The following is a 19272-nucleotide window of genomic DNA, read 5'->3' on the forward strand; positions in this document are numbered from 1 at the left end:
GATAGATAGATAGATAGATAGATAGATAGATAGATAGATAGATAGATGAATTAATGCATGAATTTAAAAATAAATTGATAGAGTAGATTCATCAACCAATCAGTAGAACAAGGAGTATTAGAGCAGTATTCAAGCCCTGTGTGTGAGAAAGTATGCAGGGTTGTTATGGTTGAAGTGGAGAGACTGCAGCAAGGATGTAACTTGAGAAGATAAGTGGGGACCAATATTGGAAGACCTTGAAGGCCTAACTGTTGAGTTTAGCTTAAGGTTCCTCTTCTCTAGAATGAAGAGGTTAAAGTCTGTGATCTCTATGGTGCTCTCCAGCTGTAGCAAGCTATGAATCATGATTTAGGTGGTAATATGTTCCCCTAGTTTTCTCAGCAGAGGAGTGGTGTTATTGAATGTTACCCCTTCCTTCAGGTACCAAGAGTCACAGGGTGTCTGTCATGTGTTGCTGAATACTCAGAATTTACCAGTAGATCATTTTTCAGAGGCTTCAGTCTTTTTTTGACCTTGAGGCTGTCTTCGGCAATGCTGACGAGTCACTACGTTCTTGCCTAGTGTATGATCTTTGCTGACCGGGATTCAGGACACACATCCTAATGGGAGGAAGATCAAGAGATTCCTTCCCTTACCCAAAGTGATTGAGATGTACTGGGAGCATGTAGGTCACCAGATCACACTTTTGAAGCTAGAAGGGACCACCTCATTTTACGAGTAGGGGAATGGGCTTACTAGGGTGAACTGTTATAAAGCAGGTAGCAGTTATAATATCAACCCAGGTTCTCTGACTTCAAATTTTGAGAGTGTCTCATTATCTTAGCATACTGAGGGAGTGCAGAGGGAAGAGAGAGGATTTCTATATGGGAAATTAGGGAAGGCAGAGGAGGCATTACTTGAACTGGAATTTGAAAGACACAAAGGATTTGTATAAGCCAAGATCCAGCGGTCAAGGATGTTGGACAAGGTGAACTCTAGAGAGTACTTGAGAAAGAAGGATGCTGAGTCTCTTACGGAACCTTGGCTTTGTGAACCTATTGCAGAATGCAGTCAGACATCTGTTCTGCCGTCTCCAGCTGGGCCTCAATGATGTCATGCTCTTGGGATGAAATTAAGTGTATGGGTCTCCTGGGCCAGCTCTGCAGCTGCCCGCTGGAAAGCAGCCCATTCTCTCAGGACCCTTATGAGTCTTTTTTATAGCCACCTTCATCTGATCAACCTTACTGTTTGTGCTGGGAGGAGGGAATGACTTTTAATTCTCACTTGCATGGGAGCGTGGGAAGTAGACCTCCCCCCCCTTTTGTTTTTGTTGTAGTTGTTTACTTGGAAACCAATGTACTTATATCCATCCAAGATTCCAAGGCTTGGTTTCCACCTGAAAAGTTCACAGGTTTGATAGATTCATCAGAAAGAACCCAGAAATGAGAATCAAGTGACTTAGGTTCCATCCTCAGTTCTGTCACTTATGAGCTATGGGATGTTAGCAAAGTCACTTTGCATCTATTGTTATCTGGGGCCTAATCTTTCTCTGACTGCCTGTCTCTATCCTATTTATGCCCTCTTCTCATCCCAATCAGTCCTTCCCTTATCTGGAATCCATAGATTTAGAAACTTGCATTTCCCAAGTAAACTTGCAGATTGTTGTCTACCTTCCTGTGTCTTCAGAGGCCAGATCATCAAAGTAAAACAGAAAGAATACAGGATTCAATGTCAAAAGGATCTGCCTTCAAATCCTGACTACCATCACCTGTGTTGCCTTGGGCAGGTCTCTGGGCCTGAGTTCCTTTTCCTGCAAAATAAGGCAGTTGGACTAGTTAAGTCTCCAAGGTCCCTAAATTTATGGTCCTATGAATTTTCCCTTTCCTATAAAAAACATGGTTCTTCCTATATATATCTCTTTCCTATATATATCCCTTTCCTATAAAGAACATGGTTCTTCCTATATATATATATCTCAGCTCCCTGGATGCATGGAATGGTGACAGATTTGGGGGTCCCACCCATTATACTGGTGAGAGCTTAGTATAACAATGTGCCAAGTCCTCGGAGAAACCTCTCACAAAATAATGATGGACTTCTTCCCACTTTAGCTTAAAGGTCATCATGCCTTAGACTTGGTGGTAATAGCCCTAGTTTCCCTTTTCTGCCCTTCCCTGATGTTCTTTGAAAGTTCATAGGATCATCTATCCATAGCTAGAAGAGACCTCAGAGGCTAGCTAGTACAACCTCATTTTACAGATGAGGAAACTGAGGTCAAAGGAAGTTACATGGCTTGCTTAAGGTAGTAAGTATCTAAAGTGAAATTTGAACCCAGGTCCTCTGACTCCATAGTCAGGTTTCTTTGTGCCATACCATCTCAGCTATTGTCCAGGTTTGACGATGGGTATTATTCTCCTTGCCCATGCCCCCCTTTCCTCAATTCTCTGAGCATCTCTATTTAAGCCAAGTGGCCTTCCCTTAAATCCACCAAATAAAAAATTTTATTGCTTTCAGCACTGACAAACTCTTCTAATTCTGCAAAACCTCTTTAAGTCCTAGATACATTATAGTTTAAATAGGCCTTTGTATAGGCCTGAAAGCTTAACCACTATTTATAGCATTGATTCTATTATCTGAAAGACAGTGTAACATAGTACAATAAGTAATGGGTTTAGGCCCAGGCAACCTGGGCTCAAATCCCAGCTCTTCAGTTGAGTACATGAGTAACCTTGGGCACCCTCTCTGGGCCTCAGTCCCTCAACTGTAAAATGAAGGGGTTGGGTTCAGTGACCCCTAATTTCCTTCTCAACTCTGTCTTTTTGAGCCTCCAATCCTATGTTATACAGGCTGCCTATACTGGGTACCATGTTGTAAATGTCAAATAATTATGTGACACTGGAAGGAGATTCTTGAAGAGCAGTGCCTGGTGTTACATCAGGTTGTCTACCATGTTCTCACCTAATCTGTCATGTGGACCACCCAATACTAGAGGTGCTCTGGAGTAACCGTTAAGTATTCTCTAGCTCTCAGAAAACTGGTTGCCTCTCTCGCTTAGTCCCATCCTTTTGTGGGTGGGAATGCTTCTAGCACAGTGTCTTACACATAAAATTAATAAATGTTTGTTGATTGATTCATCTCTGGTTGAAAGACATGGATATACCAAGCACTTAAACCAAAGGTCATAAAAGCAGGAGCATAAAGCATATGACAGAGATAAACATTTCATTTGATTCCCAGATTCAGGCCCTCCCAAAACTTGAAATCCTGCTAGGGCTAAAATCCATCTTCATCTTTCTTATCTTAATCTGGCACAAAGTAACTGCTATATAAAGGTTAGCTATTATTATCTCCCAGTCTAGAGAGGAGAACAACCCCTGAGGTTGGGTTCTGTGTTGTTCCCTGGTTGGGAACTGGGTTAAAAGGTTCCTTTCACTTATGAAATCTGCAGTGCCCACAGTCAGATGCCTCTTTTGTTTCTTTAAGGATGGCCAGAGGCTCAATTTTGCCCTGTTCATACTACTTGCTTAGGGTCCAAAATACACATCAGCTTCAGTCTGACCCTATAACCCTTCTAGGGGAAGGTAGCAGGCTCTAGGCTAGCTTGACATTCCTAAATTCTTAGCAGCTAGAGAATTATCATTGATTTTTCAAGGACATATACATTTCCCTGCCCACCTTCTTGAAGCCAAAGCAGCCATGGAACGGGGAGATAGGACTATTACAATTAGTAACACAATAATAGCCTCTGATAAGTATCCTAGGTATTCAAATAAGGCAAGAGAGGACATAGAATCTGTAGTGTTTAAGGAAAGTATCATGAAGGTGGGACATGAGTTGAGCTTTGAAGGAAAATTAAGACTTTTTGGAGGGGGTGAGGCAATTGGGGTTAAGTGACTTACTCAGTGTCAAGTGTCTGGTCTGACACTGGATTTGAACTCAGATCCTCCTGACTCCAGGGCTGGTGCTCTATCCACTGTGCCACCTAGCTGCCCCAAGACCTTTTCAAAATAAAAATGCTATTTACTCAGGTGAAACTGTGCTTCAGAGAGAGGAGTTTAGGGCCAGTAGCCTTAATCAAGGCATGGAGCCAGAAGAAGGGTGCATATCTGTTTCCAGGAGACCGTAAGGTCTATGTGCACATCAACACAATTTAAAACTTGGCAATCAAATCTTTGTAAGAAAACTGAAAGAAAAGTTTAAATAAGGATGAGGGGAAGGGCATTCCTGGTAAGGGATTTCCTCCCTCTTAACTACTAAGTAGAACTCTAACTCCTCTGCTTGGGACCATGCTACATTTCTAGATATTCTAGAAATGTTTTGGGCCAAGTTCATACTAGTCCCAAATGCATGGTAGGAATTTGGTGAGATTGAGACAGTGAGGTAGATGGCCAAATAAATAAATAAACAAACGAATGAATAAGTAAATCTATTATTAGATAACAGCAACAATGTATGGAGATATTTAAGATGATACCCAATAAGTGATGAGCACATCTCTACAGGTCCCCCTAGGGACCCTCCAGGTCCACAGGTACCCAGACGAGTGAGAAATCTACCAAATCCCACGAACTATGGCCCCTTTTCATATTGGTTTTTTAAGGGTTTAGCAGATCACCAAAGGTGGGCTTTTATCCATTTAGCTAATCGATGAATCAGTTGGAAAGGGCTCAAGCAGGCTTTTGGCCAAGATGGTTGCCAGAACAGGAAACAGGACAACCCTAATAATCTCACATAAAAATCCTGAAGTTCATACCAGATAGAATAATGTACAAGAAATTCAATGCAAAAACTCTAGTAAATTAATTCTTCCACTACAGAATTGCACACAAAAAAAAATCATCCAGAAGCCCAAGGCAATAGGAAAGGAGGCCTGCTGGCAAAGCCGGTTCTTGTACAGGGTAGCCTCCCAATGCTATCAGAGATGGGCCAAGGACATCTGTGGCCTGAAAGGCTCTGTTTCTGGAGGCAACAAGAGTGGAGAACTCCCCTGAGAAAGCTTCAGGGTAGAGACCTTGTAAGCCTCAGGGAGCAGAAACAGAAATTAGGCAGTGACCAGTGTGGTACTGTAGCACTCCAACAGAGAAGCCCAGGGGCTCTGGGGTCCCTAACACTCTATCCTGAGATGCCAAACAGGGCCCTGAAGATCTAGCACTCAGAACCTCAAAGATCCAGTGGAATACTTTATGCCATATTCAACAATAAATTCCAAATGGATATGTGACCTTAATATTAAAGTTTATGCCATAAAAAAATTAGAAGAGATGTAAATCAAATACATCTCACAGCTATAAGTAGGAGATGTATTCTCAACCAAACAAAAGATAGAGGCAGTTACAAAAAGCAAAATAGATCATTTGATTACGTGAAACTGACAAGTTTCTGCACAAACAAAATTAATTCACCTAAGAAAAGAAACAGTTGAATGGGAAAGAAATCTTTGTATCAAATTTCTCAGATATTCAATAAAAGGTATCTCAACTTCTTTTCTGATGAATAGGAAAATGTTGTGTATGTTTCAAAACTTTTGAAATTTTTCTCTAATCTTGAAAATTATCTTGTTTTAAAATTCTGTCTTTTGATTATCTGAGATGCCACAAATTGAGTAGCTGGCAAATAACATATCCTGTTTTCTTATGCATTCCATTAAAACTATTTTCATTTGAAAAAAAAAAGTTTGGTATTGAAGATATATAGAAAGCTAACAGCCCCAATTCAAGAACCAAAGCTGGAGAGATAAATAAATTAAAGAAAACACTGATCAGTACCAAAAATTTTTATGAATCTTGATATCCCCCAAAAGAATAAGAAAGTAACTCTTAACAAGTACAAGAGGTGACTCAAAGGGGAAAAATGGATTTTCCACAAGGATTATATCAACATCTAGAAGAAGTGAAGCAAGAGATAAAAAGTGTAATAAAAGCTCTGGAGGATGGAAATGAAAAGAGAATAATTAACTTAGAAGAGAAATTAGTAAATCCTACCCAAGAAAAAGACTTACTGAAAATTAGAATAGAGCAAACAAATCAATTACTCTATGAGACATTAAGAAAAATTAGAACAAAATCAAAAGTCAAAAAGAAGACCATATATCAGATATGAAAAAACAACTGACCTGGAAAAAAGGTCAAGGAGAGCTAATTTAAGAATCACTGAGGGAAAAAAAACCTAGAAATCATAAATGATAACTACCTAGATCTTTTAGAATGAGAAAGCAAAGAGGGAAAGAATCCCGTAATCATCTCCTGAAAGGAACCCCAAGTCTCAGCAATGTCATGGCCAAAATCTAGAGCCCTCACATCAAAGAAAAATTATTGCAAGCATTCAGAAAGATGCACTTCAGTTATTAAGGCAATACAATTGGGATCACACAAGACCTGACAACTTCTCTAATTAACAAGAGAAGATATTGGAATATAATATTCCTCCAAAACAGCAAAAGAGCCTTACAACAAAACATAGCTTGTCTCTAAAACACTACAAGAAAGGGGGGAGGATTGGATGGATCTTTAATGGAATAGAGAACTCAAACATTTCTGATGAAAAGATGAGAGCAGAGTGGGAATTTTGAAATACAAACATAAGAAAACAGAGAAACTTATAAAGGTAAATATATCGGAACAATGGAAAGAGGCTGTGTAATCATGTAGCACCAACATTTAGTGGCTGAAGAAGAGACAAGTACCTTTCAGAACTTTAGTCTCTTGAAAGAGAGTTAAGTAAGAAAAATGTTGGGGGAGTGGAGAATTGGTTCTATTCCAAGGGTCTGAAAAGGATAAAGAGAAGGGGGCTGGTAAAAGGAGGAATACACTAGTGTAGCAAGGAGGAAGAAGGGGTGGATTTTGCTATTTCTTATCATTGAAGTGTAGAAAGAAGAATATATAAACATGGAGAAAGGGGTAGAGAATTGAGTATCAGATGAACTTCACTTTTATATGAAGTGGATAGAGGGTTGAAAACACACACACACAGAGTTTGGTGTAAAAGTATATCAAACTCAACAGGAAAACAAGCAGGGGTATGTTGGTAGGGTAATGGGGTATTTAAGGAGGATGATACCAGGGAGGTAAAATCACAAGCAAAACAAACTTCCTAATTCTAAGGGAGGAGGGGAAGAGGAAGATGGTGGCGCAGAGGGAAGAAAAGCAAAGAACTAGAATCTGAGGAGGGTTCTTGGGTTGCCCTAAATAATTAATAAACAAATTGTGGCATGTGAATAAAATGGAATATTATTGCTCCATAAGAAATTATGAAAAAGATTATTTCAGAGAATCCTGCATAGTATGAACTAAAGAACATGAAGTGAGCATAACAAGAGAACAAATTCTACAAGGAGAGCAAGAACTGCTTTTTACCTTTCTCTATATCCCTAGTACATATCACAGTGCCTAGCACATAGTAGGCATATTAATTGACTGACTGCCAGGAGCATTATAAAGAGAAATGTCTTTAAACAAATTAGGAATTTTAATCAATGCAATGATAAACCATGTCTCCAAAAAACCTATGATGAAAAATGTTTCCCACTTCTAACAAAAAGGTATTGGACATAAGGTGCAGAGACATACATTTGTGGACATGGGCAGTGTGTGAATTTATTTGGCTTAATGATTCTTGTTTTTATGAGATTTTTATTTTCTTTTTCTCAGTTTTTAATTGGAAAGGGAGCATTGGGAGGGAGGAATGGGGTTAGCAATAATGATGCCAAAAAAGAGGGAGGAGCCATTGTAACTTTTTTTAATACAGAGAACAGAAGAGAAAGAAGAAACAAAGAAGACAGTTTTGAAAGTAATATGTAGAATTTATTATATACTTTTAAAACATAAGCAAGCAGTATGGAGTGGAGATTAAGGACTTTATATAAGATCTTCTTTCTTGTGTCCTTCTATGTATATGGAATGTTCTTCCTTTTTAATTTGTGTGTTTAAGTTCAGAAGAAAAAAAAATAAAAGCCCAGAGGAAAAGATCTAAAGGCTATAGCCCCTAATTTGGAGCTTGAGAGGGCTATAAGTCTAGAGCACAATACCCTACCAGAGGGCTTTCTATAGCCTCATTTTGGGTCATATTGCCATGACTAGAAAATGTCATGTAGCTTAAATTTCTAACTATGCCATATGGTCTAGTCAGTCCCTCAGGGCCCAAAGCCTGAAGAAAACATGCCCAATAGCCTTATCACAAATTACTTCACTCCATGGATTCTATGCTCTAGCCAAACTTCACTACTGTGCCCCTGAAATGGAAAGAGTAATGAATTTGGAACCATAGGGCATGGGATCAAATCCTAGTTCTGCTACTTCCTACATGTGTCACCTTGTGAAAGTCACCTCACCTTCTCTGTTCCTCCATTTCCTTATCTATAAAATGAGGAGGTTGTTCTGGATATCTTTTAAGATCTCTTCTAGCTTTCTATTGATCTTATAGCACTCTCCTATCTCCATCCCTTTGCCTATTCCATCCCTATTTCTGGGATGTCCTTCTCTTTCTCTTCACCTTTAAAAAAAAAAACAACACAATTCCCACCCCTATAATGCCTTCCCTTAGTTAGTGATGACTTTCCCCTGCAGACTTCACATAGCATCTAAATTTGCATCTATTTACTATCTTTTGGCCTGATCTGTGATTTTTATTGGCATAGGAACTCTCAGTTAAGAAATTACTAAGATTAGTAGGGTAAATGACTTGCCCAGAGTCACATAGCTAGTATGTCAGAGGTAGGGCTTGAATCCAGGTCTTCTGGACTCTGAGATTTACTCTATCACCTATGCTAAGCTGCCTTTCTATACACTTAACATGTAATTGTCAATGATTGTGTTAGCACCTCTCTGTGTTAGCATCTGTAGGCAGCTAGGTGGCTCAGTGGATAGAACACTGGGCCTGGAGTCAGGAAGACCTGAGATCAAATCAAGCCTCAGACACTTACTAGCTGTGTGACCTTAAGCAAGTCACTTAACCTCTGTTTGCCTTGGAGGCATCTAGCTGGCTCAGTGGATAGAACACTGGGCCTGGAGTCAGGAAGACCTAAGTTCAAATGTGACCTCAGATACTAGCTGTGAGCTTGGGCAAATCACTTAAACTCATGTTTGCCTTAATTCACTGGAGAAGGAAATGGCAAACCACTCCAGTATCTTTTCCAAGATAACCCCAAGATGACCCCATTGGTCACAAACAGACACACTGAACAACACTGTTAGCATTTTAACCCCTCCTTAGTCTATAAGCTCTGTGAGGCAAGAGATTATTTCTCATGTAAGCTTTTTATCTCTCCTAGCATAGTGTATGTAGCACAATGCTCTCCATGTTCTAAATAAATGTTGTTGCAATCAGATTATGGAGGGCTTTAAAAGTCAAGCTAAGAAATTTGGTCTCTCTCTTATAAACAATAGGAAGATGTTGGAGAATTTTGACAGGAAAATGACTTGATCAGAGCTGGAGGATTGTATGACAGGAGTATGCAGGATTGGAGTAAGAGATAAGGACACAGGTTAGGGAGCTAAAGCAACAGTCCAGCCTTCTTCAAAGTTTGTGAAAGCCCAGAGCCTTTTTAAGGGACTTTGTATCTTGAATTTGGTAACATACCTTATTCCTATTGAGGTGAATTTGACTATGAGCCTCTACCAGTCCTTCAGGTCAGTGTTGGGCATTAATTAGCTACAATGAGCATTGGTGGAAACACAAGCTGGCATTCTCCTTGAGGAGATCCTACATCTATGCCATACCTCCTGGAGCCCTCGAAGTCATTTCATTGTACAAATAACACAGGCAGAGTGCCACAGTGGGAGAGGAAGCATTTCTCATCCATTCTTTCAGCACCGAAAAGCTGTTCTAGCAATAAACCTGGACCTCTTATTCCACATCCTCTCCTCTGCAGGAGCAGCCAAGCCCCTAAACCCCAGGCCTGGATGCCTTGAGCCTACAACTACCTTCCAGGAAAAACACACCCAGTTGTTACTTCTTCAACAGCTGTTTCTGTTTTCTCTGACTGTTTTGTTTGTTTTTTTTAAATCACTAGAGCAAGGGCTCTGCCTGTTTTTGTAATCTTGATGCTCAAGCAAAATAGAGACTTGAAGCTACAGTTCTCTTCCCCAGCTGCAAGATATCAGCGCTGAGTTTGGGCTCCTTCTGTACTTTTTTTTTTTAATCTTTCACGTTGTGTTATGACCACAGCATTCTGAATGTAAGCTGACCTTCCCACTCTCACCCTCCTCCTCCTCTCTCCATCTGAAAGCCTTGGTTTTCAGCCTGTGCCTCAGAGATAAGTTTGTGAACTGTTGGTGCCTGTGGTCTAGGCTGTCTGTGGATGAGGAAGAGGACATGGAAGAGCATCATGCCTTGTGGCAGAATCAGTCCAACTAGTGGAACTCTAAAAATCCTCAGAGCACTAATATTCTGGGATTCTATGACTGAAAAAATCCAAAGGATTCAATTCTTGGCTTTCGTAAATATGCCTTAGGTACATCAGAGATGGGGATTTTTTGATGCTATGCAACTCACAGACTCAGACTTGTAGAATTGCAGGGGTGACTAGACCTTACCAGATGTTTTTGGGGGGAGGTGGGGCACTGCTATAACAAAAAGGCATAGTTGCACTGGAGGCCTTGTTTTTTAAATCTATCCCTACAAACAATTTTCCACCAGGCATTCTAAGGGAAGGAAAGATACTAGCTTTAGTTCAGATAAATTTTTGCTGTTTCAGATTTGTTCTTGTTCACTAGTTTTTGAAAGCAAATACCACAGTGGTATAAATAGAGAGTGAATTGTTTCCCGAATTTAGTTTCTACAGAACCTCAGGGTAGCTTACAATCAAATTCTCATTAAGAGAATGATAATGAAGTTATAAAGATGAAAAGAGCAGTGGAAATAAAAGTGAACAAAAGAGATTTATTTAAATAATAAATGTTAACATAAATTTCACAATTGATTTGTAACATGAGTACTTTTGTATAGGAGTCACTATGGTGTAGTGGATAGAGAGCTGGCTTCGAAGTCAAGACCACTCGGGTTCAAGTCCTTGTTGTTGTTTGTCCTTCATTCTCAAAAAGGACCAATGACATCAGATGGGTGATGTCTTGACTGCAAGTGAATTGGATTTAAGTAAGGCAGAGCTGTGCAAAGTCATCTCTCCTCCAGAGTCATTGGAGTCCAGTGTCAAGACATAGTCAGGACGACTGGCGATGCCCCAGATGCAGTAGGGGACCTTGGACTTTTTAAGCTAAGTTCTTTCCCAGGTCTGTTTGTCTGAGACAACACCCATTCAGTGATTAAGGCTAGGCAAGAATTGAGGCAAAAAAAAAAAAATGGCCTAATTTGCCTTCACTAAAGAATCAATCTGGGAGGGGAAGACCCTCAAAAGTTTCTGGCCAGAACAGAAACAATTGCTGTTTACATTCACTCTGAGCCATCAAAACCCAAATGATAAGCAAAAGTTCAAGTGCTTCTTCTGAGATGTTCAATTGTGTCCAACTCTTTGTTACTCCATTTGGAGTTTTCTTGGCAAAGATACTAGAGTGGTTTGCCATTTCCTTCTCCAGCACATTTTACAGATGAGGAAACTGAGACAAACAGCATGAAATGACTTGCCCAGCGTCATCCAGCTGGTAAGTGTCTGAGGCTGGATTTGAACTCAGGAAGATGAGTCTTCCTGACTCCAGGCCCAGCACTCTATCCACTTCGCCACCTAGGTGCCCCAACCTGAATATGAGCTTGGGCAAACCACTCTCAGTGTACCTAGGAAACTCTTTCAGACTATTTAGTTGCAGAGAAGGTGCTGATGGTCATAGGCAGAAGAACTTCTTCCCTGAAAGCTCCTTATACTGTTAAAAAAAAAAAGTCTGATTAAAAATAATCGAATAATAACTCTCTGCAAATACACACACACACACACACACACACACACACACACACAGTTTCAGAAAAACTTGGGAAGACTTATATGAACTAATGCAAAGTGAAGTAAGCAGAACCAGGAAAAATAGTTTACAAAGTAACAGTAATATTGTAAAGATGTAACTGTGAAAGATTTAGTAACTCTGATCAACATAATAACCCACCAACATTCCAAAGGACTCACCATAAAAAGTACTATTCACTTCCAGATAGAAAACAATAGACTCACAGTGTAGATTGAAGAACATTTTTTAAACTTTTCTTGTTTTTTTTTTTGAGGGGGGAACATGGTGAATGCAGAAATTTGTAACTTCGTATTTTGTTTTAAGTAACTTCATATTTGTAATAGGTTTTTTATTTCTTGCCTTCTCAATGAATAGGGGAGGGAATGTGAGAAGGGGATAATTACGAACTGAAAATAAAATAAAATTGAATTCTTTAAAAAAAATCAAAGAAATCTCATATTATAGATGTAGTCTCTATTGTAAGGCATCCTATATTTGAACAAATACAGTTAAATATAGTTGTGGCTTAAACTGATTCATTATATATTTTGAAAATCTAAAACTAGTCTGCAATTCATAAAGATAATTAATATTGGGGGTTAGTTCTATGTTCAACAAAGGACTCTTAGAGGCCAATTATTCCAGCCTAGACTGAACATGATTCCCTTCTGCAATACATCCAGCAAGTAGTTGTCCAGCCTTTGCTTGAAAACATCCAGTTAGACCAAGGGTCTAAGTATCATTGAGCCACTTCTCTGGCCATCCCAGGCACTGGAATTAAACAACTGTAATATATAAACAGAATCAATAAATGTAAATTTATGGGAATGAAGAAAAGCTTGCCCTCTAGATTCCTTAGGTTTTTAAAGCCCAAGGAACTAGTGATTCAGAGCCTAGTCGCCACTCTACTCCCACCCCTCAAAATCACTACTGTGATTTTGTAAACTGTAAACAACATATGAGTCACTTTTTACATTTTCCCTTTCAGAATCACCCTCAGCTACTTCATCTGGGAGTCCAGTGGCTGGGAGTCCTTTGTCACAGCCCAATGAAGTGATGTTTATCATTAGTGGCACTCATAGAAAAGCACCCAGTTGTCCTCATCCTCTTTCTAGGAGCCAGGCAGTGGCTTTTCTCCCAAGGTGTTTTTGTCCATCAGAACTTGTTAGGTGGAAGGAGGAAGGAGCTTGAGGGAAGGAATATCCTTTGGCATTTTATTTTATCTTTTTGAAATCTCCTCCCAACTTCAGACAACTCAGCTCAGGTCTGACAGCCTGTGTGATTCCTCAGAATATGCCTTTGAGGAGCTGACATGTACTAATTTAGCCTGCCACTAAATCAAGATATAAGCTGCTTTATTTTTTTTTTAATCTTTCCCACTATACCTCCCCCACCCCCACTCTCTTCAACCTCAACTGTAGCTGGTATTTTTCCCAGGAACCAGCATGGGATTGGGCCATTAATACATAATTCACAGATCAAAGAGAAACTGGGTTTGGGATTGGAATCTAACTTTGGGTTAAGGGTCCATGGAAAGGGAAGGACTCTGAGGATATCCAGAGGCTCCACCCACATCACAACCAACATCCTACATTTGTGATGTAGAAAACCACTCTCCTCTGTAAACTCTAATGGCACATTCCTCCTGCTTTGTAGGACTCACAGGTGTGCTACCACCGTGAAGCCTGGAAATCAACAAGTTAATGAGGCAAAACATTCTAATCACTGTTGTTAGAGTACCGTGTAGCCAACCCAGCAGATGTTAAATTATACCCACTTCCAGAGACTGGGCAAGAGCCAACTGCTAGAAGAGAGAAGAAATTGGAAGGATGTGGGGGGAGGGGAAGTTGAGCTCTTCAGAACTTCTCCTCTTGGAGTCAGTGGAACCAATCAATCAATCAACAAATATTTATTAATTGCTTATTCTGTGGCTGGCACTAAGTTAGGCTCTGGGAATGTAAACACCAAAAAAGAAAGTCCCTGCCCTCAAGAAGCTTAAATTCTACATGTTGGTGGATACAATATTTCTTTTTTTTTTAATGACTTCATATCTATAATGGGTTTTGTATATCTTGCTTTCTCAATGAGTAAGGGAGGGAATGGGGGAGTGAGAGAGAATTTGGGATAGAGAGATTAAAAGTAAATAAGGCTATATTTACAAAAATAGAGAGCACAATGATGGAGGGGAAGACTAGCAACTAGGGAAATCAGGAAAAAGCTTCTTTAAAGGGGTGGTTTTTGAGGTGAGTCTGGAAGAGAGCTAGTGGTTCAAGAACTAGAGGGAATGCATTCAAGGTAGGGGACAACCTATGCAGAGGTGTGAAGATATGAGGGAAAGTTGGGGAAGAACAAGTAGCCAGTTTGTCTGGAATACAGAATGTGAGTGGGAGTAATGTATAATCAGCATGAAAAGATTGGCTAGAGTGAGGTTATGAAGTGCTTTAAATGCCAAGGAGTTTTGTATTTAACCTAAGGAAATGGAAGAAACTCTGAAGCATCTAGAGGCAGGGTATTGACATGGTCAGACCTGTGCATTACAAATATTAGTTTGGCTGCTATGGTGCAGATGGATTGGAGCGGGTAGAAGTTGGTTGAAGAGAGACCAATTGAGAAGCTATTATGATAGTCTGGGTGAGAGATGACAAGAGTCTAACCTAGGATTGTTGTGGTCCAAATGTAGAAACAGGACTGTAGATACTTTGATGGTAAAATCAGCAATACCTGACAATTAGTTGACTATGAGAAGGTAAGTGAGAGTGAAGAGTTGAGGATGACTCCTAGGTAGTAAAATTAGGTGACTAGAATGATAATGGTGCCCATAACAAAAATAGGGAAGTTGGGTGGAGGGGCAAATTTATGGGAAAAGATAATAAATTCAGTTTAGGACATGTTGAATTTGAGATGCCTATGGGATATCCAATTCAAGATATCCAAAAGGCAGTGTAGATTATGGTAGTAGAGCTCAGGAGACTGATTATACCTGGATATCTAGTTATGAGAGTCATCTGCATAAAGATGATAATTGAATCCATGGCATCTGTTGAGATCACTAAGAAAGAGATTGTCAAGAGAAGAAGACAGGAATAGTCCCCCTTTTCAGAAAGAAACATCTGGGCCAAGCAGAATCCTCCCCTAATCTCCCAACCAGAGCCTTGAGGTGAGTTCCTAACTTATTAGAACATGAATAGATGGAGTCGGCATAGGGACACTTTTTCCTCTGACTAGAGTGGCCTCCATAGAACGGGCCAGACTGATCTCTACGCTACTAATCCACTAGGCTATTTCTAGAGGCAGTAAACCAAAATTTCTCCTTCACATAAAAGTTTAGCACATACTATGCATGATCCATCTAAATTGTAAAATACTTGAGAAAAGGGTCGTATCCATAGTGCCTAGTACAGTGTTAGGCAAAGGATATTACAATGTTATAGTTGAAATGTATCTCAAAGATCATTTAGTCCAACCCCATGTGAATCATGAACATAATAATATTATATTATTATTATGTATATTATTATATTATATAATAATATTATATTATTATATAATATAATAAAATATTATATAATATAAAATAATATTATATTATAAAGCAGCTAGCCTTTATATAGGCCTTTAAGGTTTGCAAAGTGCTTTCCATATGGAATCGCATTTGAGCTTTACAACAACGCTGTGAGGTAGGTGCTATTATTCCCAGTTTACAGATTGGGAAACTGAGGCTGAAATTGCTTAGGATCATACAGAACTAATAAGTGCCTGAGACAGAATTTGAACTCAAATCCTCTTTATTTCAGGCAGCTAGGTGGCATGCTGGCCTTGAACTCAAGAAGACTCATCTTCCTGAATTCAAATCCAGCCTCAGACACTTACTAGCTATGTGACCCTGGGCAAGTTACTTCACCCTATTTGCCTCAGTTTATTCATCTGTAAAATGAGCTGGAGAAGGAAATAGCAAACCACTCCAGTATCTTTGCCAAGAAACCCCAAGTGAGGTCACAAAGAGTTGGACGTGACTGAAACAAGTCAACAACAATAACCTTCTGATTCCAAGTCGACATCTAGGTAGGTGACTTGGAATCAGGAGGACATGAGTTCAGATAGCTGCCCTGTTTCACATATTCCCAGCAAGAGGTTCTTGATGAATTTTGCCTGAATACCTTTAGCACCAGGGACCTCACTACCTTAGGTGGCAGCTCATTCCATTTTTGGAAAACTCCAATTGTTAGGAAGAGCTACCTTACGTTAAGCCAAAATCAGCCTCTTTAGGATTTCCATCCATTGGTGCTACTCTTGCCCTCTGGGGCCAACAGAATAAATCTATTCCCTTCTCTACATAATAGCCCTTTCAGTATTGGAAGCCATCTATTATATTATATTTACCTTAAGGTAAATGCCAATGATACAAGCGACCAGCTACTTTTACCAGTCCAATTTCCAACAGCCCCAGTTTTTGCAATCTAATCTAATGATTGTATTCTCTCTTTGTTTCTAGTATTTCTGCCTATTGCTTGTCATCTTCCTCATTGAGCTGGTGGCTGGAGTTCTTGCCCATCTTTACTACCAAAAGGTGAGTAGACCAGCTTTCTTCCTCCATGATCTTCCTTCAGGGTCTCATCTTTATGTGTTATTGTGAGTAGGCAAGGAGAGGGAATAAACTAGGGCAGAGAGAAGATAGAGAGACAGAGAGGCTGCCATGTCCTCAAGCATCCCTATATCTCTGACTTATACTTGGCTGCTTCATCCTAACAAAGATTCTTTCTTTTTATTTTTAATAGTATTTTATTTTTCCAATTATATATAAAGACAATTTTAACATTTTTACAAAATTATCAGTTCCAGATTTTGCTCCCTTCTTCCTTCTCTCCTCTCCTCTCTTCCTAAAATAGTAAGCAATTTGATATAGGTTATATATGTGCAATCATGTAAAACATATTTCCAGATTAGTCATGTTGAGAAAGAAAAAACAGACCAAAGGATAAAACACACAAAAAAAATTGAAGAAAATGAAAAATAGTAGGTTTTGATTTTCATTCAGAGTCCATCAGTTCTTTCTCTATATGTGGATAGCATTTTCCATCATCAGTCCTTTGGACTGATTCTTAAGCAAAGATTCTTAAGAAGAAATCAATCAATACTTATTTATTAAGTGCCTATGGTGTGCCTAGCCTTGTGCTAAGAATGCAAAGACTAAAAGGAAACAATTCCTTCTCTCAAGAAGCTTATATTCTAGAAGGAGAAATGATACATAAACATATAAGTATATACAAAAAATATAAACCAAATAAAGGCAAGGAATGTAAGGGGATGTCCCAGCATCTGGGGGGGATCAGGAAAGGCCTCATGTAGGAGGTGGGGCTTGAGCTGACCTTTGCCAAGGACAAGGAATTCTAAGAACCAGAGAACACAAGGGAGTGCATTCCAGGAATGGGAGGCAGCCTGTTCAAAGACATGGAGATGGGGAGATAGAATGACATGTGTAAAGAGAAGCAAAAAGGCTGGTTTGGCAAGACTGGACAGCTCATGAGGGGCAGTAATGGATAATAAGCCCAGAGAGGTGGGCTGGAGCCAGGGTATAATGAACTTTAAATGCCAAAGAGAAGAGTTTGTATTTGATCCTGGAGTTAGCTGCAAGGCCTGGAATTTATCGAGTGACAAGGCCAGACTTGTGCTTTAAGAAAGTCATTTTTGGCAGCTATAAAGAGGAGGTATTGGAAAGGGGAGATGCTGGATGGAGAGAGATCAGCCAAGAGGTTATTGCATTAACCCAGGCAAGAAGTATGAGGGCTTGAACTTACAAGGTGGCTATGTCAGACAGAAGAGTCAGAGTCTCATTCTGGGACAATTATGGGGCAGTTCTACCTTAAAGGCAGAGGACGAATTTATTTCCCTTTCAGCCCTAGGGTCAATAATTTAGTCAATGATTTAAGAACCTAATTAATCAATCAATATTTAATGAGTACCTTCTATGTGCAAGAAACTGTGGCTGCTGTTGAGGAGAATTCAGAGAAAAACGTCAAGTCCTTTTCTCTCTAAAAGTTTATCGTCAAAGACTCTCACAGAAAGAGAACTCAGAGGTCATCTAGTCCAAGCCACACCTAAACAGCAATGCCTTCTGCAATGTGCCTGCTACATGGCCTTCTACTTAAAGATATCTAGTCAATTTAGACACACACACACACACACAGACATACACATACAAACCCTAAAACTGAAGATAACAATACCAGGCAGTATGGTGTCGTGGGAATAATCCTGAATTTAGTGACAGGAGAGCTGGGTATGCATCCCAGATTTGCCACTTACCTGAGTAGGTCACTTCATCTCTATGCCTCAGTTTCCTGAGCAGTGATATGGAAAGGTAATAGATGATCTCAAAGGGTTTTCTCAGCTCTAAAAATCCATCTATAAGGTAGACAATAAGTCTCATGGGAAATTAGATATAGGAGAGCCTTGATTGCTTAGGTAGTCAGGAAAGCCTTCATGAAAAAAGAAATTTTAAACTTCTTGAAAGATATGTAGGATTTAGATAAGCGAAGAGTAATCACTGGCAAAGATGCAGGGGTTAGCAAGCATAATCCATTTTTAAGATCCAATGACTCTATCATCTTAGCTGTACAAGAAGCTTTCTGTAAGTTGCATGAGATAAGACTGAGAAGGCTGCTGTTGTTACTGTTTGTCTTTCATTCTCAAACAGGACCAATGACATTACCAATGTGATATCTTGACTTGCTTGTGAATTAGATTTGAGTGAGGCAGAGCTGTGCAAAGTCATTAACCTCATTCCCTCCTCCACAGTCATCTGTGAGTTCAGTGGCAAGACAAAGATCAAGACACCTGGCAGTGACCCAGGATGCAATGGGTCACCTTGGCCTTTCTAAATGAAGGTCTTTCCCAGGTGTCCGTTTGAGGCCATGCTCATTCAATGACTAAGGGCTAGGTAAGAATTTAGACAAAAGATGACCCAATTTACCATCTCAAAGATATCAATCTGGGAGGCTAAGGCCTTCAGAGTTTTTGACCAGAACAGAAAACAATTACTATTTACACTCATTCTTAAGCCATCAAAACCTAAAGATTAGCCACAGAGACTTGAGCTGGGCCTATTATTGACCATTCAGTGAAAGTCAGAATGATTTGAATTTAAAGGTATAGTCAAATAGTTCCATTTAAAACACCATGGGCTTTTTAAAAGCCTGTTTTTCAGATCTGTATTTCAAGAAATCAAAAATGAAAAAGGAGGAAGAGGAGGAGCAGAAGGAAGAGGAAGAGGAGGAGGAGGAAGAAGAAGAAGAAAGAGAAGAAGAAAGAGGAAAAGGAGAAGGAAAAGGAGAAGGAGGAGGAGAAGGAGGAGGAGGAGGAGGAGAAGAAGAAGAAGAAGAAGAAGAAGAAGAAGAAGAAGAAGAAGAAG

The 19272-nt window shown here is 39.6% G+C and overlaps 1 protein-coding gene across 1 annotated transcript in view; it reads left to right on the forward strand.

Annotated features, from left to right (window-relative positions):
- The window catches only part of TSPAN11 (tetraspanin 11), a 164123-nt gene that overhangs the window by 106793 nt on the left and 38058 nt on the right, over positions 1–19272 (forward strand). The window contains exon 4 of the mRNA XM_027856440.1: positions 16357–16431. Coding sequence (XP_027712241.1) covers positions 16357–16431 — 75 coding nt within the window. The remainder of the gene's footprint in view (positions 1–16356; positions 16432–19272) is intronic.

Source organism: Vombatus ursinus, unplaced genomic scaffold (genome assembly GCF_900497805.2).
Source record: "Vombatus ursinus unplaced genomic scaffold, bare-nosed wombat genome assembly UNPS02011431.1, whole genome shotgun sequence".
Classification (NCBI taxonomy): Eukaryota; Metazoa; Chordata; class Mammalia; order Diprotodontia; family Vombatidae; genus Vombatus; species Vombatus ursinus.